General features: G+C 40.0%; 1 protein-coding gene and 1 long non-coding RNA gene across 2 annotated transcripts in view; one reads left to right on the forward strand and one right to left on the reverse strand.

Annotated features, from left to right (window-relative positions):
- LOC116763194 overlaps positions 1 to 24,054 on the reverse strand; it is a 38,625-nt gene that overhangs the window by 11,865 nt on the left and 2,706 nt on the right. The window contains exon 2 of the long non-coding RNA XR_004352445.1: positions 13,252 to 13,365. This is a non-coding gene — a long non-coding RNA (uncharacterized LOC116763194). The remainder of the gene's footprint in view (positions 1 to 13,251; positions 13,366 to 24,054) is intronic.
- The window catches only part of ROS1 (ROS proto-oncogene 1, receptor tyrosine kinase), a 113,392-nt gene that overhangs the window by 7,991 nt on the left and 81,347 nt on the right, over positions 1 to 24,054 (forward strand). Inside the window, 9 exon segments of the mRNA XM_032650615.1 lie at positions 1,071 to 1,115; positions 3,205 to 3,264; positions 10,262 to 10,322; positions 17,076 to 17,224; positions 17,897 to 18,035; positions 20,725 to 20,926; positions 21,860 to 21,936; positions 23,414 to 23,536; positions 23,702 to 23,886. Coding sequence (XP_032506506.1) covers positions 1,071 to 1,115; positions 3,205 to 3,264; positions 10,262 to 10,322; positions 17,076 to 17,224; positions 17,897 to 18,035; positions 20,725 to 20,926; positions 21,860 to 21,936; positions 23,414 to 23,536; positions 23,702 to 23,886 — 1,041 coding nt within the window.

Below are 24,054 nucleotides of genomic sequence, written 5' to 3' on the forward strand. Positions count from 1 at the left end.
TAAGACATACTGTTCATATTAGTACATGAGACTTTATAAGGAACAAAATCAAGTTGTTTCTGGGCTTCAGGTTATTAATCTCATGATCAAATAGTCTGTTTAGCTTATGACTTCATTTTCCCATTTCTGGATTTCATATCCAAGCTCACTAATGATTTCTATACTGGAAGCAATTTCTTGGATGGAGGAAAATAGTTTTTCCCATTATCCAAAAAAATCCAAAATAATAAATACGGAAACACAAGAAAGAGATACACCTTGAAAAATCTTACCTAGGGAAATACCCACATTTTTACCTTGTGTGTAATGAATGCAAATGTATACAGAGTTAGGTTGGAATATGAATATTTTTTGTATAGTCTGTTATATAATGTTAATTAAATGCAGTCAATGGTTGTTTCAGTCTCTTAAAATAAGAAAGAAAAATGCAAACATAATTCATCTCTAATCCAGCAGTCCTTGATTAATTGACTAATTCACAGGCTTATTTAATACTATATAGAACCTCTCCATTGTTCTTAACTACTCCTTTTGGCTACACCCCCACTCCCACCTTTATCATTTTTGCAGAGTCCTTAAGCATTACATCTTAGACAGGCATACTTCGTTTTACTGCACTCTGCATATATTGCAGTTTTTTGCAAACTGAAGATTTGTGGCAACCTTGTGTTGTCTGATGATGGTTAGCACTTTTTTAGGAATAAAGTATTTTAAATTAAGGTATGCACATTATTTTTTTTAAACACAGTGCCATTGCACACTTAATAGACTACTGTAGTGCAAACATAACTTTTATATGCACTGGGAAACCAAAAAACTTGTGTGATTCCATTTGTTTAGGTGGTCTGGAACTGAACTTGCGTTATCTCCAAGGTATGCCTGTTAATTTGCACTGGCATTTGTCTGGTTTCATGACTGATTTAACAACTTTAAAACAGTTGGCTCCTTACTTTACAGTTAGAAAACACTGAGGAGGCAACACTACTCCAGGAAGCTTTAAAAAAAAGGTGTCGTAGTTATACTGAACACAAGATTGATAGGGGTGTTCACTGCTTCCTTCTTCATTTCAGGGCAGACAGCTTGATGTCAGCACACCATACAATCTGAGTGCACCGGTGAGTAATCGCTTCCACTTCCTGGGACTTTATAGTGTTTGCATTGATAAAAAAGGGACAATGGTCAGGTTTGATTACCATAGAATAATTCCTAAGTAAAAGCTCATTTATTTGTGCCTGATGAAGGAAGCTGGATGGAAAACAGCGAGAAGTCTGAATCACAGAGTATTTAAACATGAGTTCAGGAACAGTGTGTTGAAGTGGAAAGAGCACAGGACTAAGCCATGACCATGATTTTGATTCTACATTGCTATGTGGCTTTGGGCAAATTCCTTAAAATTTCTGACATGTAGTTAAAACTACTAAAGTATGTGTATTCTGAGAGGGTTGGATTAGATAGTCTCCACTGGTTCTTCTAATAATTACATTTATGGTTTTATCACTATTCTGCACCTGTATCCATTTACTCAACAAGCGTTTAGGGACTCCAAGTGTAAGACTAAACCAGACACTGTGCTGGGTAGTAGAGACTTAAGAATGAGTAAAATAGGGCCTCTATCTTAAAGGACTCTCAACCTTGTAGGAGAGACAGACATGGATAAAACCATGGCCAGACAGCCATGCGAGAGTCAGATCAGCCGTGTGTGGGAGGAGCAAAGAGAATACACAAGAGGAAAAGCACTTGTTTGCCTGAATGGCTAAAACTAGAAAGATGGACTGGAGGGGAGAGGTACACCGGTCAGAGGGAGCCCTTTGTGCCAAGACACAACGGTTTCAGAGAGCTTGACTGGTGCAGGAGAAGAGGAGGATTTCAGCTTGCTTGGAGGACAGGACGTTTGTGCAGAGACGGCAGGTAGAAGAGGTTGGCAAGCTAGGCAGGCCCACGTGGTGGAGAGCTGTGAGTACCATGTTGGTAATTTGGTTTCAGTGACACACAAGGTTTTAGGTAAGAGAAGGATATGATTAGGTTTTGTTTTAAAAAATCATTCCAAGTGTGGAAACAAGAGAGGTCCCTCAGGAGGCTGTTGGCAAGTGGTGGCAGGCACAGAAAAGCAAGGGCAGTGAGTGAGCGAGGAACCCAGATAGAGTCCAGGTAACGAAGGAGTGAGTCAATAGGACTTGATGATGGATTGTCCATGGGGCAAGGGGATGGCAGAAAGAGAAGCCACCCTGGTTCCTGGCTCGGGCAGCTCAGAAGATTGAAGCATATTAATGGGAAACACGGGACAGAGAGCAAATTAGAGGGTAGAAAGTGAGGAATCTGATGTTTCATTTACTGAATTTGAGGTATTGTAGGGACTTAAATGGAGATATCTAATGAGCAATTGGAAATCTGTGTCTGGAGCTCCGGAAGGAGTCTCAGCTGAGGTTCACATGTGGGGGTTATTGACACCTCGGAAGGTTGAAGCTGAGGTGGGGGAATGTGTTCACTTGGAGAACTTGAAGAGTGAGAAGAGAAAAAGTTGAGCATAGGACACAAACACAGAAGGAGTAAGGAGAGGAAAAAAGAGATGGCAAAGTAGAAGGAACTGAGAAAAAGGTGGGATCTAGGTGTCATCATGGCCTGTGGACAGAAAGGTCAACACAGTAACAGGCACAGACAAACCAGGTAAGGGAAGGAGGAACTGGCTGAATCTGTTCAGTAGGAGGCCAGGGCAGCTCTGCAAGCAGGTTTCAGAGCAGCTAAGGGGTGCAAGCCAGCTAGTGGGCAGCTGACTTCCCAAACTGTCCACCTACTTAGGTTTTGATGGGCTGCCTTCTGTTTGAGTCCCCAGCTTTGCTTTTTGCTTGTTGTGTGAGGACACCCCATTGACCTCTATAATATGCTTGATGCCATGCTGTCCTGGACTTAACCTGCTGCCAAGCACCCAATGGACAGTGCGTTCCCTGAAGGTCTGGTGCTCTCTGGGATCCAGGCCTGCCCGCCCCAGGCTGGACTCCACTCAGCAACCCTGAGCCACACCAAGCCCTGTCTGCCTGTAAATATGACAGCTCCGCTTAGAATTCCAAAGGTCCTGATCCTTGTGAGGCCACAGATTTCTTGGTAGATTTCTATTTCAGAAAAACTTCATGTCACTATTTGCACTTTCGGGTGACAAGAAAAAATCATCCTTCTTCAGTCATCATTGTCTCGTATTGTCTCTTGTAGTGCATCCAAGGATGTCATTTTTGGACTTCTGCAGATCAGGAAAACTGTACTTTAAAGTGTGTAAGTATTAATTATGTTTCTGTTTTTTTTTTTTTTTTTTGCGGTACGTGGGCCTCTCACCGTTGTGGCCTCTCCTGTTGCGGAGCACAGGCTCCGGACGCGCAAGCCCAGCGGCCATGGCTCACAGGCCTAGCTGCTCCGCGGCATGTGAGATCTTCCCAGACCGGGGCACGAACCCGTGTCCCCTGCATCGGCAGGCGGACTCTCAACCACTGCGCCACCAGGGAAGCCCTATGTTTCTGTTTTGATACTACTGTTTCCCTTAAGAGAAACGTTCTCCAAGAGGATTCCCACTTCAGCTTCCATTGGCTTTCGATTAGTTTGCTTGACTCTAAAGCAAAAGTATGAGTAATACATAGTAACAGAAAAAATGAGATTAACATTATTAATGCAACTGGAGATGGAGGGAAGTTGATGCAAACCATGGAACCTGGAGATGACCAGTTGCTCCAAATTATAAAGGCCTTTCAGTAGAATGTTAGGTATTTGTTCAATTTCCTAGCCCTGCACTTCTCAAATTTTAATACGCAAATATCAGGGATCTTGCTAAAATGCAGACTCTGATTCAGTAGGTTTTGGGCAGGACCTGAAATTTTGCACTTGTAACAAGCTCCCAGGTGATGCAATGCTTGTTGTTTCCAGACCACACTTTGGATAACAGGGTCCTAGGTCATGTTCAGTTTCTCTTCAGGGAACATGGTAGCAATCTCATCCAGAGGGCACAAACACCTGGGTTTACTCCACTTTGTATAGGAAATACACCCCCAGTACTTTATTTTTCATTTATCCTGCTTTGCCAATTAGTGTGTGACTTTGTTAAGGTACTTCACCCTTGGTACTTTGCTTTCCTTATGGATAAATGAGTATAATAATCGAATCTCCCTGCTAGGGATAGTGCCTGTTACACTATAATTACTCCAATCTCATGGCTAAGAATTCTGTAATTTAAAAATGGGTCGCGGACTTGCCTGGTGGCGCAGTGGTTAAGCATCTGCCTGCCAGTGCAGGGGACATGGGTTCGAGCCCTGGTCCGGGAAGATTCCACATACCGTGAAGCTACTAAGCCCGTGCGCCAAAACTACTGAGCCTGCGCTCTAGAGCCCGCAAGCCACAACTACTGAGCCCACATGCCACAACTACTGAAGGCTGTGTGCCTAGAACCTGTGCTGCGCAATAAGAGAAGCCACTGCAATGAGAAGCCCGCACACCACAACAAAGAGCAGCCCTCGCGCGCCGCAACTAGAGAAAAGCCCACACACAGCGATGAAGACCCAGTGCAGCCAAAAATAAATAAATAAATAAATAAATTTATTAAAAGCAAAAACGGGTCGCTTTGTTCAGGTTGTTCAAGTCAGAGATTAAATCAGTTAGGATCATAATAACTTTAGGTAATATCATTTTCTATTAATGACTCAAATTATAGCATTGAGATTTAAATCCATCATTAACATCTCCTTATGTACAGTCCTTATAGCTTTTCTTATATAGTGTGTCTTCACAGATCTCCGCTATGGGAGTCACTTAATGCCCACTCTCATGCTTGTGACTGTGTGCTTCATAGAATGGAATTTACCAAAAGATGGAGCAGATGCTGTCTGCACTTGGGAATTATTACACACTCTAAAAACACTTTTCCTTCTCCTTGGTAGCACTTTGTCCAAATGTCAATTTAAATCATTATTTGTCTAGTTATGTGTTTAGTATCTTTTGCCGACATGTAAGCCCATCAAGGCAGGATCCTCTCTGTCTTGCTCACACTGTGTCCCTTGCACTGAACACAGTGAGGGGCTCGTAGCAGGTGCTCAGATTGCACTTGCTGAGTGAGTGAATGGGAAGTACCATTTGTTGCCAGTAACAGTCCAGGAAGCAGAGTGGACGCTGGAGCAGCCAGTCTGGGCAGAGGAACCCGCCGGCCTTTCCTAGCCAGAGCTGTTGGTGGTTTTCATTTCAGGTTCTGTCTCCCCGGGCACCTGCCAACACCCCTTCATTCTCTAACCCGGTCCATGACAGATTACCTCTTAAGTGACTGGGATTTTTTAGTAGACATCATGCATCCCTGTTTCTCCAATGATGCAAACAGCATAATTTTTATAGCTGTTTGTACAGCAGCCTTCCTGGATGGAAGGCCCATCTATGGGCTCCCTTGCTTCTGATATTTTTTTATTGATTATTTTGTCAGTGGTAGAGCAAGAAATTAATTTGGAAGAAATGCCTAGCTAAGTGTCATTAAAATTATTTACAACTTTAGAGGTTTTCAATAATTTTACTTTCCGTTTCTTTCTATGCAGAATGATACCTATGCTGCTGTTTGTGAGGTGAGTGTCAGTCACTTACAGAAAACATGTCATTAAACCCCATGTCTTTCTGTCTTGTCCTTAAAAAGCTGTTAACATAAGAATGAAGAAAAGTGAGTCATTCTTAATGCACAGAAATGTTCTTCCTGGGAGTGCTCTACTCTGGCTATAAAAATGACTGTATAATTCCATTTTGACATAAGTATTTGCTGTGCTTTATATATCTATGTGCATACATAAAATGCATATATGAATGTATATAGATGTGTGTATGCACGCACACACATTCACATATATACATGTATATTACTCTAATCTGGTTTGAAAGGTTCTGATTCCTGAAGCCTGGGTGGGAGAGGGTGGCAGGAAGAGAGGAAAAGGCACTTGGAGGACTACCCTCATCTCTGCTGATTTCATTTCTTCCCCATAAAGCCTATGCACTATCATTAATACAGCGCATTAGAAGAGATCCCTTTACACAGGGAGATCAGCTCTGCTTTGTGACAAAGGGATAGGGAGGGTGGGAGGGAGACGCAAGAGGGAAGAGATATGGGAACATATGTATATGTATAGCTGATTCACTTTGTTATAAAGCAGAAACTAACACACCATTGTAAAGCAATTACACTCCAATAAAGATGTTAAAAAAAAAAGGAGAGATCCCTTTAGTTACAATTTTCTTCCTTATTCAGTGAACTCTTTCAACAACAATTTGAAACACAGCTTTTTAAATTTTTAATTTTAACTAATTAATTTACTTCCTGCTATGACAATAAGGGACCTTGTGCAGACTCTGGTGCCCAGGTCTCTTCTTATCAACGCCTCCCCGCCATCCCTGCCCCCAGTCTCCCTCACCCTAGGAGCTCCCTCTCCTGCTCTTGACTTTCTTCTTCCTTCAGAAAGACCTTGGGATTTTGATCTTTTCCTACTCAATCTCCTTCAACTAAACTTCCCTGTCCTGGATTCCATACCCTTCAGAATTCATTTTAGTTTATTTGACAATAAGTATTTATGATGAAACGGCATTATTTCTCACTTTAACATCTATGCTGTATTCTATTTAAAATGTCCTTGAAACCAGAGAACAGAACTATCCTATCTTGCCTGAGGAAGAAACAGAGATTGTCATTCATTAGTAAAATAGAAAAATTTCCTTTGAGTGGAAAATAAAGTAAAAAGAAAAAAGTAAATTGGAATATTTTCTCAATAGTCTGCGGCAACCCTGTACCTGAGTGATTTTTCCTTGGGAGTGGATGGTGATTGAGTTGGGTAAGAAGAGATAAAACAGAGAAGAAAATTTGCTCCGTATGTAAATAGATAATTAATGTTCTTTCCTGATTGAGATTAAAAAAAAAAAAAAGACTGCCTGAGAACTCTCTTATGTGGCCAAAATAAAAGCAGCCAAAAAAACAGTCCCTGGAGGATTGTGTTTAGAAGCCAGAGAGAGTTAAAGCGTCTCAAGCGTTGAAGCAGCCCAGGACTGGGTTTCCAGTGTGGTAGTTCCCTGTTCATCAGTATGCTGCCCAGTTGTCTGTGCTTATGTAATGTACATCTTTTCTCTCTATTGTAATATATAATTATTCTATTCTTTTCTATTTTGCTATTTTATATGTTAAATAATGTAGAACTGAACAGTAATACATGCTCAATAGAGGTGGAGGTAGAGATAAACATAGAGATATTTAACTAATTAATTAATTAATTTGGTTGCACCGGGTCTTAGTTGCAACATGTGGGATCTAGTTCTCTGCAGGGATCAAACGCGGTCCTCCTGCATTGGGAGCACAAAGTCTTAGCCACTGGACCACCAGGGAAGGAAGTCTCGAGAGAGATATTTTAAACTCAGCTGCTCACACCTTTAGGAAATCAAACTCCTCAACCATCAAAGCTTCAACCTAGGAAGCTTGGAATCTGCCCACATGTTCCTTGGAGGGAATAGTTTTACAACTGGTAGCTTAGCAAAATATAACTTGGAAAATGATGTTAGCAAGTAAGGTGGCTTATCCCTGAAGAACACAAATTAGATTATCCTAATCTAAAAAGTTCTAAAAACCTTTTTGTGGCTTCTCATTGCCATTTGAGAAAAAATACAGACTGCCAGTGTTTGCTGACACCCCTGCCTCATCTTGCCCCCTCTTCCTTGTGCTCTGTACTGGCCACACTGGCCTTTCCCTCTTCTCTGAGTATATGTGGCACATGCCTGCCTCAGGGTGTTTGCCCTTGCCTAGACTTTTGCAAGGCCAGCTCCTTCTAATCACTCAGGTCTTGCCTTGGGGGTCACCTCTGCATGGTTCTTCCTGAGTCCCCTCACTAAAGTTAGTCCCCTTCCTGTCTGGTCATGCCGTCTGCCTTTGACTTGTTTTATTTTCCTCATAGCACTTTTCATATCTGAGCATATTTTATCTTTTAAGTTTGTTACTCCATTATTGTCTCTTCCCTACTAAGAGAATGTAAATTCCATGAAGTCGGGGAGCTTGCCTGTCTTATTCATTGCCATACCCTTAAAACCTAAAACAGTGCTTGGCATATAAAAGGTATCAATAAATATTTTTTGATGAGTGAATGAATGGTTTTTTAGGAGATGAAGCCACAATTGGTGTAGAGACTCGGCACTAGAGGCATCCCAGGAGGATGGTGGGGCATGTCCTCCTTGTGCTACAGGAATAAGAAAAGGCACCGACAGCAGGTGTGCCAGTCTGGGAAACACAAGCATGGAGCCAGAGGGATGATGATAAAAATGGTCTTACTGCTGTGAGAACAGAGACAGCAAACTGGTGCAGCCCCTGGGAAGTATGAACTTGGCTTCTGCAGTGGGAATGGCAGCTCAGTAGCCTGGAATATGCTGTATAAACGCCCCATCCAGGGGCTGTGAGCTCAGATTCTGTGAATTTCTTAAATCCGAATTCCTTTAGATTCTCTCCAGGCCACTTGAGCTTGAGAAACAGTGGATAATTTCATTTGAAGTCTAATGTTAGATTAGAGAGAGAGAGAGGAAGGCACACACAGAGAGAGAGAGAGAAGGAAATCCTAATCAATAGCTTTTGCCTCCACTTGAGAAAACATTTAAACTCCTTGGAGTACAAACTTCTAGTTATAAGACTGACAGGTTCTGGGGATCTAATGTACAGCACGGTGATTACAGCTAACAACACTGTATTATGTACTTGAATGCTGCTAAAGAGCTGATCTTAAATATTCTTATCACAAAAAAGAAATGGTAATTATATGATGGGATGAAGGTGTTAGCTAATGCTTTGGTGGTAATCATTTATCTCAAAAAAGCTGGAAAAAAATACAAGCTTCACCAAAGTAAACAAAACGAAACATTTAAACTCTTAGGTCAGGACTAGCTACATTTCCAGATAAACATTCTTCTATCTCCTTTCTTTGTCCTCAGTTTTCTTTCTTGAAAAGAAAATCCTACGTTAATGATAACTTTGCTCCCACTTGGTATATTTATTCTCTGCAGTTAATGAATGTGTTGAATGTATTTTACTGAAACCTGCAAAGAAGATGTGAAAAGTATACTAAACCCTTAAGTTAAATAATCCTGAGCCCAAACTGAAGTATTTAAATTAATCCTTAACTAAGCAAACCTAGGCTTATCAGGCTCCACTTCCACTGAGTGCACAGATCAAACGTGGGACAGCTAAGTATTTGCAAATTACAGCCCTTCTCTACCTGGATGTTCAGAGTAAATGCATTGTGTCATGGTTTCCACTATTATCATGAGAAACAATAGCATGTTGTCCTAGGTATTGTAAACTGAGTGAGAGCAGGAAGATTGATCATGATTGTGTTGTAGTTTTACAATGTGTGCCTTTTCTCCAAGTTCCCCCCCCCCACTATTAACTATTGTTAATGCACCTGCTAAAAGTTGCAGGAAATTTATCTCTCAGTCACCAAAATGTTTTCTGTTAATGAGATAAACATGTTAATCATTATTAGTTTTTTGTAGACCTTAAAATTTAACGTTGGCATTAAGATAACCATTGAAATGTTTAGTTACTATAAAGTTTATAGTCCATTTTTAATCTTTCAAGGAAGACATGGATATATAAAATAAATAGGCATAACTTTAGGCTAGAGCTTTAGGTTATTAACTCACTAAACCTTTGACTAAGATGGCAAACATATCGCATTGTTGGGCTCAGTATTTTGTCACATTGTGAGGTGTCACGCATTAGAGGGTCATGAAATCAATTTACTGAATAAACAGTCACAATAAAATGACATAGAACAGAACATATAAGATTGCATCACAGGTCAGGATTCCTTTTTGGGATGAAAATATTCTAAAATTAGATTGTAGTGATGATTGTACAAATCTTTGAATTACTAAAACCCACTGAACTATGTGCTTTAAATGGGCGAATTTTATGGTTATGTAAAATATATTTCAATAAAACTGTTAAAACAGGGAAAAAAATACCATTTCGAGAATCTTTTTTTTTCCCAACATGTATGTGTGTACTAAGTTGTTTTGTTAAAGGTATTTTGGAATTTGGGACGTGGTCAAAAAAGATTGAGAAGTGTTGTTCTAATCCCACTAGCAAATGGGAACTTAATACTTATTACAGCTGAAATACTTGATATACATGTATGCTTATATATCAGGCATTCATATTTCAAAATTTACTTGAAGCTTATCAGAAAAGCAGTACAAAGGCTGTGCTGACTGGCATGCTACCTGTCTTCCATAGCGAGAATCCTGTGAGGTTGGCTGCAGCAGCGGGGAAGGTGCATATGAAGAGGAAGTGCTAGGTAAGCAGACGCAACCAACTGTTATTGAAAATAATTTACACTACTCCAGGGACCTGTGCTAATGTAGGGGTAATGAGCCACCTCTTAAAATATCTAGACTTCTATGTCTCAGTATGATCTATCTATCTATATATATATAATTGAATATATGTATTATTGAATATATATATTTTTCGATAACTTCAAATGTGGAAGCCATTTTGACAGAGACTCAGCAAAACTCTTCTTTCAGAGCAAAATAGAGGAAACAGCACATGACATGTTTAGAACTTGAGATTTTGCCCACAGTTCAGTGGATGCAATTACTTCTGTCTTAACGAGAAAGACCAATGTGAATCTTGAGCAACTTGATGTCAGGAAATGCCACTGTTTTAATGAACTGAAAGTGTAGAAGTATTTTATTTAATGCACATTTCGTTACTCAGCTAACAGTTATTCAATCAAGTACCTACTATAGTTATGGCTCCCTACAAGACATTGGGAAATTTGCACAATGTATGGAAGTTATCCTTCTCAGTGTTAAATTTTGAGTAAGTAGGGAACTTGGGTTTCCAGCTCCCTCTGACTTATTTCAGAGCAGGTTGGGTGTCTCTAAGTGACTTTGCCCAAGTGTGTTAATTCTCTAGTGGTTTCTGAAGGACCAACGCTTTGATAAATTATAGCCTATATGCTAGCAGCTAACTTGTCCAGAATTCCCCAGTGTTTCCTCCCACTGGGAGATAGACAGTTCCTTCCAGAACAAGAGATGATTGGTTCTTCCATAAGTTGTAGTCCTTGTTTCAGTGGCTTGCTCCTTGCTCTCAGTGGCTGATGGAAATTAGAAGGTGGATCTTGCCTTCCTATCCTGATTTGCTTCTGCCCTTTAATGTCCCACAAAAGACCCTCCTTGACATTTCTGTGGAGGGGTAGTGGTATTACATTTTTTACCTTCTGTGTAGTGGGAGTTAGTAGTGGATAAAATTTATATTTTGTGGTTTCCAAACTGTGCACTGAGGTTCCCCAGGGCATCACATCTACCTCACAGGGAGGTGTGGGGGCATTTTAAACATTGAGGGAAACACAAGGGTAGTCGATGTCTGTTGGACATCACAGGAACTACTAGCCAGAGGTAATTGATGGTATAAACAATGGATTGCACTACATTCCTTTCTATGCTATCATATCTTTACAATCCTGCGTTTTTGGTGTTGCTGTGTTAAAAAGCAAATACCATGAGGAATACAACGAGGAACAGGAAATAAGGATGGAGGTGTCCAGTCTGATTAGAATATTTGAGAAGTTGTGCAGTGTCCAGTAGGCACACAGGTCCGAGTAGTATGCAATTATTTTTATTTAGGGATGAAATAAATATATTATTTTGTCTTTCAATTTATGTGTTTTTTCCCCAATCATCTACTAAGTTGATAGGACACGCATACTCAAGTTATAATACTTAATAAATGGAACTGTTTAGGTGATTCTTTTGTTCTAGTGGGTCATGAAAAAATTACTAATATATATATATATTTGCGGTACGCGGGCCTCTCACTGCTGTGGCCTCTCCCGTTGTGGAGCACAGGCTCCAGACGTGCAGGCTCAGCGGCCATGGCTCACGGGTCCAGCCACTCCGCGGCATGTGGGATCTTCCTGGACCGGGGCATGAACCCGTGTCCCCTGCATCGGCAGGAGGACTCTCAACCACTGCGCCACCAGGGAAGCCCCAAAATTACCAATATATTAAAGATGCCAGAACTGAGAGAGTTTGGGAAACTTTGATTTATATCCTTTTCTCATATTCTAAAATTATACTACCAACTTAATTATACAATTCTGTTAGAGTACAAGTGTAATCAGTGCTTTATTTTATATTTTTCATTTGGCTATCAATGTCTATGTACCACTAACTGAGATGTACCAAGTTTACATATATGGCATTTGTGCTTACAGACCTTATCTTTAGTTTGTTCTGATGAATCTTTTCACCCATGTACTTAAGACCCTGCTTGTCTTTAACACATCTGGTACCGGTCCATTTATCTGCGGATCTGCTACATTATTTTATTTTAGATACCCTCCATCCTCCCCTTTTCCTCATGGTGGGGATGATAACAGCTAATAATATATTGAAATAAAAATAGTTATTAGGCATTTATGAGTCAGGCACAGTTCTAAGTAATTTATAGGTTTTAGCTCTTTTTGTCCTCAGAGGTATAAACACTATTATCCTCCTCATTTTACAGATGAGAAAAATAAGGCATGAGTGTAAATACTTACTTGGCGCTGCATAGCCAGAGAAGGATGTAACTTGAATTTTAACCCAGTTATCTCATTCCAGAGCCTATTCTTAGCCACTCTGCTATATATTGAAAGTAGTATATAGCTCAGTTTAGCTTCTCTTCCTTTTTTAAAAAATTTTATTTTTATAAATTTATTCATTTATTTATCTATTTTTGGCTGCATTGGGTGCTGCTGCGCGTGGGCTTTCTTTAGTTGCGGCGAGCGGCGGTTACTCTTCGTTGCGGTGCACAGGTTTCTCATTGTGGTGGCTTCTCTTGTTGCAGAGTACGGACTCCAGGTGCACAGGCTTCAGTAGCTGTGGCATGCAGGCTCAGTAGTTGTGGCTCACGGGCTCTAGAGCACAGGCTCAGTAGTTGTGGTGCAAGGGCTTAGTTGCTCCACAGCATGTGGGATTTTCCCGGACCAGGGCTCAAACCCATGTCCCCGGCATTGGCAGGCGGATTCTTAACCGCCGTGCCACCAGGGAAGTCCCTAGCTTCCTCCTTCTCATTTGGTTCACTCTTGTCTTGATATTTTAGAATAAACCTACCTTATCTCTATCTTTCCATATGCATCACCATGGCTTTGAAACATATGTCTGTATTTAGCTATGAAATTTCCATTTACTTGTACTTATATAACTCTGGCCCCTTCTGCCCAGTTCTTAACTTACATCTTTTCTGATGTCTCCTGGTTCTTCTTCCTCGCTCTGCTGACCACTCCATCACTGGACTCCTCTTCAAGGTATCCCACAGCTATTCCAATCCCTGCTGTTGAGCATCTCACACTATAAAAAGGGAAAAATGGAACTGTGCTTTGCCTGTATAGTTATAGTATCCAAAAGTGAACCCTAAATGGAAGAATAAGCAGAGAAGGGTTGTGTGAAGCCACTCCGTGGGGCTAAACTCTCAGATGACAGTGGCTTTAATTTTTCTGGGTCACAGAGTATTTTTGTAGTATGGACTTTAATTAGTTCAGATTCAGTATCTATAGTGATTAGAATTGTGTCAACTTTTCCTTTAACTGGAAAGAGGTCATGGGAGTTTGTATTTAATCATTTTAAGCTCCTTAAAAAAATTTACCATCTTTCCTGAACCAGAGTAGTGATTCTTTTTCTATAAAAGAAAACTTATCCTCTAAGTTCAGGCAAAGATGCCTGCTTTTGCCACTTCTATATAGTACTGGATATCCTAGCCAGAGCAATCAGGCAAGAAAAAGGCATCCAAATTTGATGGATCCAATAAAAGCCATCCAAATTTGAAAGGAGGAAGTAAAAATTCTCTTTGTTTGCAGATATTATGATCTTATATGCAGAAAACCCTAAAGATACCACAAAATACCATGTTAGAACTAATAAACAAATTTGGCAAAATAGCAGGATACAAAATTAACACTTGAAAATCAATTGCATTTCTATACACTAATAATGAACCATCTGTAAAGGAAATTAAGAAAACAATTTCATTTACAATAGCATCAAAAAGAATAAAAACACTTAGAAATTAACTTAACCAAGGAGGTGAATGACTTGTAAAGTGAAAACTACAAAACATTTCTGAAACAAATTAAAGAAGACAAATAAATGGAAAGACATCCTTATTCATTGGTTGAAAGACCTGGTATATTGTCAAGATGTCAATATTACCAAAACAATCTACAGATTTAATGCAATCCGTATCAGAATTCCAAAGATGTTTTTGCAGATCTTTTGCATGAGATGGAAAGACCCATCCTACAATTTATATGGAATCTCAAAGCACCCCAAATCCTGAAAAGAAGAACAAAGCTGGAGGATTCATACTTCCTGATTTCAAACTTACTACAAACCTACAGTAATCAAAATACTGTGGTACTGGCATAAAGACAGACATATAGATCAGTGGACTAGAATAGAGAGTTCAGAAATAAATCCTTACATATATGGTTAAATGATTTTTGACAAGGGTGCCAAGACCATTCAATGGGGGAGAAGGCAGTCTTTTCAGCAAATAGTCCTGAGAAAACTGAATATCAACGTACAAAAGAATTAAGTTGGATCCTTATAAAACATCATATACAAAAATTAACTCAAAACTGGGACTTCCCTGGTGGCGCTGTGGTTAAGAATCCTCCTGCTGATGCAGGGGACACGGGTTCAAGCCCTGGTCCAGGAAGATCCCACATGCTGCGGAGCAACCAAGCCCATGCGCCACAACTACTGAGCCTGTGCTCTAGAGCCCGTGAGCCACAACTACTGAGCCTGCGTGCCACAACTACTGAAGCCCGTGCGCCTAGAGCCTGTGCTCCGCAACAAGAGAAGCCACCGCAATGAGAAGCCCACGCATCACAATGAAGAGTAGCCCCTGCTAGCCGCAACTAAAGAAAGCCCGTGTGCATCAGCAAAGACCCAATGCAGCCCCCCCAAAATAAATAAATAACTCAAAATGGATCCATGATTTAAATGTAAGACCTGAAACTATAAAAACCTGAGAAGAAAACATAGGGCAAAAGCTTCACAACATTGGATTTGGCAATGATTATTTGGATATGACACGAAAGGCATAGGTAACAAAAGAAAAAATAGACAAATTGAACTTCATGAAAATTAAAAAAATTTAAGCACACTATCAACAGAGTAAAAAAGGAACCAATAGAATAGGAGAAAATATTTGCAAATCACATATCTGATAAGGGATTAATATCGAGAATATATAGAAAACTCCTAAAATTCAACAACAAAACCCCCAAACAATCCAATTAAAAAATGGGCAAAGGACTTAGACATTTCTACAAAGAAGATATACAAATGGCCAAAGAGCACATGAAAAGATGCTCAACATTACTAATCATTAGAGAAATGCAAATCAAACCTACAATGAAATACCACTTCAAGGAAAAAAAAAAAAAAAAAAGCAAAAAATCCCAGAAAAGTAAAAGTGTTGACGAGGATGTGGAGAAATTGGAATGCTGTGCACTGTTGATGGGGATGTAAAATGGTATAACTCCTGTGGAAGAAACCAAAAAATTAAAGACAGAATTACTGCATGATCTGGCAATTCCACTTTGGGGTATATACTCAAAAGAATTGAAAGCAGGGTCTCAAAAAGATATTTATACACCCCTATTATACTCAAATATTGAATTCACAATAGCTAAAACATGGAAGCAGCCCAAATGTCCACTGACAGATGAATGGATTAGCAAAATGCAATATACACATACAATGGGATATTATTCAGACTTAAAAAGGAAGGAAATTCTGACATATGCCACAGCAGGAATAAATTTTGAGGACATTATGCTAAGTGAAACAAGCCAGTCACAATAAGACAAATACTGTTTGATTCCACTTATATGAGGTATTTAGAGTACTTAAAATTATAGAGACACAAAGTAGAATGGTGGTTGCCTAGGGAAGGGGGAGGGAGAGGGGGAATGGGGAGTTATTATTTAATGGTTAGTTTCAGTTTTGCAAGATGAAAAGAGTTCTGGAGATGGACGGTCGTGATGGTTGTACGAGAATACAAATGTACTTAATACCACGGAACTGTACACTTAAAAATGGTTAAGATAGTAAATTTTATGCCATGTGTATTTTACCACAGTAAAAAATTCTGGCGAAAAAGCAAGCTAATGCATTAAATTAGTCACGATTTTGGAAAATAGAAAAAGTAAAGTAAAATATTTCATCCCAGTGGTACATACCATTCAGAATTCTAACCCCTCACACAGGGCCTGGGAAGTAGCACCAATAACTGTGTGTAGCAATTGTAATGTTGCTACTGTTTAAAAGTCATGAAATATTTCATAATAAAAAACAGCAGAATATAGAATCCTTTGGAGTACAGACAACTACTTGCACGTATAAAAATAATGTGTTGACAAAATGGGCAACAACTGTAGACATATCGTGTAAAATTAAAATATATCTTGAGATACATGTCCTGGGGTAGTGGATGGTTCTGTTGCCCCAGACACACCCTTGGTACCCACCCTTTTAGCCTATATAGAAGTGGTATCACAAGAGAAAACTGGACAGTCTCAGAACACTCCATGTTGCTTGCTTGTAAAAAATCTATCGTCAAAGATAAGTGTGTTCGGGGCTTCCCTGGTGGCGCAGTGGTTGAGAGTCTGCCTGCTGATGCAGGGGACACGGGTTCGTGCCCCGGTCCGGGAAGATCCCACATGCCACGGAGTGGCTGGGCCCGTGAGCCATGGCCACTGAGCCTGCACGTCCGGAGCCTGTGCTCCGCAATGGGAGAGGCCACAACAGTGAGAGGCCCGCGTACCGCCAAAAAAAAAAAGAAAAAAAAAAGATAAGTGCGTTCTATGGGAGAAAAAAGCTGCCAGACAGACCGACTGATTTAAAAAAATAAATCACTTGAATATGTGCATCAGTTATTGTTCAGGTGAATAATTGTGGCAAGAGGGTGCTAAGGGCACTAGATGAAGCAGGGACACTCTCTCCTGCTTTGACAGACAGGGGACATGGTGAATGAAATCTTGTTTTCTCCCCAGAAAATACAGACCTCCCCACTGCACCATTTGCCTCTTCCATTGGAAGCCACAGTGTGACATTACGATGGAAATCAGCCAACATCTCTGGAGTAAAATACATCATTCAGTGGAAATATGCACAACTGCCTGGAAGCTGGACTCACACTGAGGTATGAACTGCTGCCCATGTGCCTAAACGGAGATCTTTTCTTCCAATTATTAAAAGTGCCGAATTGCTACATATAATTATAGGTGAAAAGACATCCTGGAGAAGAGTCAAATGTCAAATGAGGGGTTGGACAGATGAACTTTCATCTCTGCTCCTTTTCATGCGAAACCTTTTATTTTTAAGGAAAATTTACTATTGGACGTAAATGTTATTCCTTCAGCACAGCATCACGTAACCAACTACTTATGTCATTGGTCTTTACCTGCCCACCCCATTGAAAATGATTCCAACTAGGGTGGAGGGCAAGGAGGTCATCCAGGATGGTCCCTTTTAGGAAATCAAAAGCATGTTCAGAGAAAAGTAGTCCCAAGACACCAAGTATATTAACATGGAAAAGTAAAGGTAATTTACTAAAATTGAGGTAAATGCCATATAATCGAATCCATAATTTTGCAGTTTTGAAGAAGGAAAGAATTTTGGTGTGAATTATGCTGACTGATGTCGGGATGGCTCAGCTCTGAGCTCCAGGCCTCCATTTCAACTGGTCTGGCAGGCCTTGGGTCACTCCATATCCAGAAGGCCATCCATCATCTACAAACGAATCTGTGCTCTTGAGTTACGATATATGGTGGCTATCCCATAAATGCTGATTTTTGATCTCTTGTTGACTTAGGCCATGTCCAAGCTCTCCTATGTGGTGGAGCCCTTGCATCCCTTCACTGAATATATTTTTCGAGTGGTTTGGATCTTCACAGCCCAGCTGCAACTGTATTCCCCTCCAAGTCCCAGTTATAGGACTCATCCTTATGGAGGTATGGCATGCACACGTTGCTTAAGAAATCAGGAATTGTTCCAAAGCTTTGGTTAGTTCATTTTATTTTAAACAATGAAATAAATTTGTTCCTTCATTAATAGACCCATCCAACAATGGAGTACCTAGCTAGGTGCCAAATACTGTTCTAGGTGTTCACCATACTTCTGTGATCAAAACAAAAATACCCATTCTGGTGGAGAAGAAATACTCTAACCAGTAAACCTAATAAATAAGGAAAGTATATTGGAAGTAGGAAGATACGGGGTGCTATGGTAAGAGGAACGTTTTGAGCAGGGTCCGTCCTTTAGAAATGGGGAGTGTATTAAAGAAGGTGGTCAGAATAAGCCTCACTTAGCAGTCAGAAATTATGGAAGGTTTTAAAGAAGAGGAGTAGTTGCTTTGAGTACTCCTTAAAAAGATAATTTTGGCCACTACATATGGAATGGATTGAAGGAATGAGAGAGACTGGAATGTACAGAGGTAGTGAGATCAGCTGGGAGGTTATTATAATACTTTAACATTTGATTAGAGATGATTTTTAAAAATAGTACATATATTGGGGCATTTTCTGATTTCTTCTTTCAAAGATGTGACTTCCATACCAGGAAAAGGATTCAAGCCTAGAGCCTTTTAGGGAGGTGAATGCCCGGGGCAGACACTCAGGGAGAGTTGCCTGGTGCTCTCACCCTTAGAGTTAGCTGAGGGGACGTGGGAGGACTTATTCCAAGCCAGACGTTATATGTCCCTACCCCTCGTTCTGGAGATTCAGCTGTGTGCAGAGACCCTCACTGTGAACTAGGCCTTGGACAGAAGCATAGCTAGATAGCGGATGAAGCTGGTTGGGGCATTTTCCCTCTTCTCTGATTAGTGCTCTCTTCTTGCTTATCAGATTTTAGGGTATGTATGGTACCTCTGCTGACTATTCCCTGACTATTCTTGGGACCTCAGGTCAGACACTGGCCTAGGGTCATATTCGAAATGTTCCAGATCCGAGTAGAATACGTGGATCCTTCTTCATTCAAAGCAATGCCTCATGTACTCCAATAGTGTTGGAACATTTTCCAGTGCTGGAGACATACTGTGGTCCAGGGCCCAAGGCTAGTCAAATCAAAATAATGAAGAAGGCAAATTTTGCTTTCCATTTCCGGGCGTTTCTCTGGATATGCAAGCCCACATACCCTCCAGGTGTTCCAGTCCTCGTACTGGGGGTCTTTTCCATGGATAGCATCTCATGCCTCAATTCTATCTCACTTTTTTTAGCCACAGCAAAACTTATAAAGTTATCTGTTTCATGTTCCATCACTTCATGATTCTTTTCTTTTTTAGCTATGGGAAATATATGATTTTTAGATGGTATTACTGCCTTTTAATTGGGGCCTTTATGAAGATAATTTCTTAATCAGGTGGAATGGTTACCTTGCCTAACCTGACCAGCCTTTTCAGGGACGATTTTTGTGGCGGAGATTTGGACAATGATCACAGTTCACCATGTGACATCTACATGCTTGAAGTGGAGCAGATCATGTCTGTCTGGGCACTGACCCTGAAGAGTTAGTTTTTCTGACATCCTGATTCTGATTCACTGGGAGATGATTCCTACTTCCCTGTTCACCAGGGTGACTGAGTGCATGGAGCAGAGGAGTGATGTGATGGTATTTGTGTTTGCTAAAGCTCAGTCTGAGAGTTGGGGAGGAACTGTATCAGAGAAAGGCTGAGAGATCAATTAAAAAGCCTTTTTAAAATGCAGCCAATGCGAGGGCTGAACTGTCTCTTCTCTCCCCACTCTAAAGGGTCAGGGGTGACGCAGAGCACCTGCCAAAATTGTTCCGAGGCAGAGAGACTACTGAAGAGCAAAGTGACATCAGTCTGTCTTTCTATGGAAAGACGAAATAAAAGGGTGTGGTTTCAGGGCGTGGGGGGTATGGAAAGCAGGTGGAGACATGGGTGGAAGATAGGCTGTTAGATCATTTGTTTTCCTTTCTGTTCTTTGTAACTTGGGTAGCTCCTAAAGTCTGTGGGTGAGTGCTTAAATAGAGAATGCATGCTCCTTTCATCCTTCACAAGGGAAGGGATGTTGCTAAGGCACAGAAAGCCTGGATTCCAGGGGACCTTGGGAGCTGGGGGAGGAAAGTACAGTCTAGGTCAGCAGAGCTGATGCCAGCAAAAGTGAAGCAGACTGTTCTAATTCAGGCTTATCTAAATCCACATCTTTAGCTGGAACTAGTCCGGCTACAGCACTCTAGTGAGGGAATAGGCCCCAGGACTGACTTCTTTTAACTTGTGTTAATCATTGACTCCAGTTTATTACAGATTCTCTTCTCCTTCCTAACCTGGTTCCATCCCACGGTTCAACTTGTTTAGGTCTCTGGAGAGTTTTGACCACTTTTTTTCTAGAACATTTATCCTATTTGCATACTTCCACATTTAATTATATTGCATAAATTAGAAGTGAGGAAAATAACATTTGAAAGAGTCCCTTAGGAAAGTAGTTAACTGGTATCATTTAGGGATCAAGAATTGCAGCTCATAGATATATTACTATCTTCTCTCTATCACTTCTGTGAATATTAACAAAAATACTTCATTTATGCTGTTTTCAAAAAAACACTTTTTTTCCTATCCTATTTACATTTTTACATTTTTCACTGTATATTTTCTGCTCACGATGTCACCATTATCTCTTCCAGTTCCTGAAACTGCTCCTCTCATTAAAAATATTGAAAGCTCCAGTCCGGACACGGTGGAAATCAGTTGGGCTCCACCTCAATTCCCAGGTGGACCTATTTTGGGTTATAACTTAAGGCTGAATAATAAAAATCAAAAGTTAGATTCAGGGACACAGAGAACCAGTTTCCAGTTTTACTCCACTCTACCAAATACCACCTACAGGTAAGAATTAAGTGGTGCAGGAAAAATGTAACTAGCATGCAAAGGGGAAAGGTTGGGGGGGAGGGATAAATTAGGAGTTTGGGATTAACATATACACACTACTATATATAAAATAGATAACCAACAAGGACCTACTGTACAGCACAGGGAACTCTATACTATGTACTAACCTATATGGGAAAAGAATCTGAAAAAGAATAGATATATGTATATGTATAACTAAGTTGCTTTGCTATAGACCTGAATCTAACACAATATTATAAATCAACTATACTCCAATATAAAATTTAAAAATAGTAACCAGCATGGGTACAGCATGATATTATTTAAGAAATAGGGCTAAAAAATAGTTTAAATGTATTTTGAGAAGTCGCATTGGCTTTGTGCTGTTGGTTTAAGTTACTGTGGTTTTCCTCAAGTTTTTACGCTTATTAGATTACACCATCCTGAGCAAAAACATTTGTAAGTATTTCTATTATATTCAGAGATAAATATAAATGTGGGCTTATAAATATGGGCTAAAAAAGACATTATAAGCACCATAAATATCATTTCTTCATTTAATCCAACATGAAAAAAGTAAGGAGGTAAAATTCTGTTAATGGTATTTTTGTATTAACTGTTATGGGGATTATTTTATTATTGTTATCTTTTCCAGCATTTACTAAGACCTCTTTAAATTAGGGCATGAGTGGGGGTCATGCAGATAGCAGAGTTCAGTTTTTGACCTCTGTGACCCTGAACTATTCTATGGGGAATGCAAACAAGGATGTGATTGATGGTCATTTTAGTGCTAAGCAGTGGCACCAAGTAACTAGATACATGCATTGCCACATTGTCCTTTAAATAGAAATGTTATTGCTCCTTCTATTTTTATCTCATGTTCACACCATGCCATGTAAAATACATCTCTCCAAATCGTTTTTGGAATAGGTTTTCTGTTGCAGCAGTAAATGAAGTTGGTGAGGGGCCGGAAGCAGAATCTAGTATTACCACTTCATCCCCAGCAGGTAGAGACTGGGGATGCGCCTCCTGTTACACGGAACTGAGGGGGTGGCAAGGGTGGGTTCAGATCTTAGAGGTCCTGGGTCATCTGGTGCTCCCCAAGACCCTACTGTTCTGCCCAAATGGACACTGTCTTCTGAATACTTGATAAGTTTTCAATTTTAAATGAGTCCCAGTATTTGACAAATAGGAGTAAGTTGTTTGATCTAAAGTTTCCACGTTGGAATTTAAAAATTAAAAAAAAATTAGGGATTAAAAAAATGGCTTCAAGCAAACCCCTGGTTTCAGTTAAAGTCACTAGTGATTATGACTCTTATTTACACACTTAGGGGATACATATATTGTTTCTGCCCTAACCTCCACCGTATATTATGTATTATCATTTAACACAGATCAGATATCTTTTGCTTCCAGTGTCCTTAAGGTTTTTAAATATATCTAAACTTAATAAGTTACATTTTACCATTCTGAATATTCAGTCTACCAAATTGGCTTCTGTTATTATTTTGCAAGTACCTTTTTTTTTTTTTTTTACTTCGGCATTTTAACAATTGCCTTGAGAGACTGAATACTTTCTGCATGATGCCCACGTGAGCAAAACGATAAAAGAAAATGCTCTCTAAGAAGCACTGGAAATACTTTGGGGAAGCGAGTTAAAAGACTTTGGAATAACACACAAAGATTCAGAATTCTAGGAGTCTGCTCTCCGTTTTCATGGGAGCCCCATTTGCTGACTTGACTGCCCCGTCCTCTAATCTGCACACGCCTATGCCAGTGGGGAGTGAATGTCATCTATCACCAGCCTTTAGTTTATTTTTGGGGGGCTGTTACTACACTCTAGGAAAGGAGAGGTATTTTTGTTATGCAAGAAGCATCCAAAGGGCGAGTTAAATATAGAGCAGGCTTAAGGTTGTTGTTACCGTGATTATTGCATAACATTTATTAATTACACTAAAAGTGTTCACCAATGCACATTTCATCAGCCTCCACTTGAACAGGATGTCAAACAGAGTTCTGTAGTCCTCACATTTCATTACTACGGACCTTTCTCCTGCCTCAAAGGGAGATAATTAAAGACAAAACAGACAACCAAAGTTTGTCCATATGTGTGTGTTATGCAACAACCCGCTCCAGCCTGGGCTGGACCACCTCCACCAAGCAGTCAGATTCCTATGGTGGAGGATAATAAGCCGAGCTCCTATTTGGGCAAGGCTGTTGAGAACAGTGATACCGCATGTGATGTTATTTTGAGGGCATTTAGGGGCACATACCCAGAAATCCTACTTGACTGACACTGTACTTCTCATCCCAATCACAGAATGTGATTTGTACTGCAGTTGAAATACCCCAGTGCCTTCAGAGAAAATCTGACCAGCCTCTTTCACGTGCTAGTCCCCTTGTGTTGAAGGATGGTATTGATCTTTTTTGTGTCAATGTGCATATGATTGGTCTGTCTGTCTAGAAACTGTGTTGTTGTTTTAGTTCAAGAAGAGGAACGGTGGCTCTTTTTATCCAGGAAAACTTCTCTACGAAAGAGATCTTTAAAACATTTGGTAGATGAAGCACATTGCCTTCAGCCGGGTGCTACACACCATAATATTACAGGTCAGTGTAATAGAGAAAAATGTTTCCTTAGTGTGAAAAGAAAGATCCAGGTTGACTTCAGTTTTAATTCCTTTATTAAGGATTAAAGAAATAAATTCTCTTTCATGGAAGTGTTTTGTCTGGTTGTTACCTAATAACACACATGTATTTGCATGGCTCTTCCAGGAATATCAGTTAATGTCCACCAGCAAGTTGTTTATTTCTCTGAAGGAACTCTCATATGGGTGAAGGGAGCTGCCAACATGTCTGATGTGTCTGACCTGAGAATTTTTTACAGTGGTTCAGGATTAATTTCTTCCATCTCCATAGACTGGCTTTATCAGAGAATGTACTTCATCATGGCTCAACTGGTTAGTCTGAGAATTTAAAGTAAACAACTTGATATTGATACTCTAATGCATATCTTGGTATATTTACAAGTAAACATAATTCTTTCATTCAATAATTAGTCACTGAGTGTTTACTATGTTTTAGACACTGGGTTAGCAACGAACCATAGATCTAGCCTATAGCAGGGT

Source organism: Phocoena sinus, chromosome 12 (genome assembly GCF_008692025.1).
Source record: "Phocoena sinus isolate mPhoSin1 chromosome 12, mPhoSin1.pri, whole genome shotgun sequence".
Taxonomy (NCBI): domain Eukaryota; kingdom Metazoa; phylum Chordata; class Mammalia; order Artiodactyla; family Phocoenidae; genus Phocoena; species Phocoena sinus.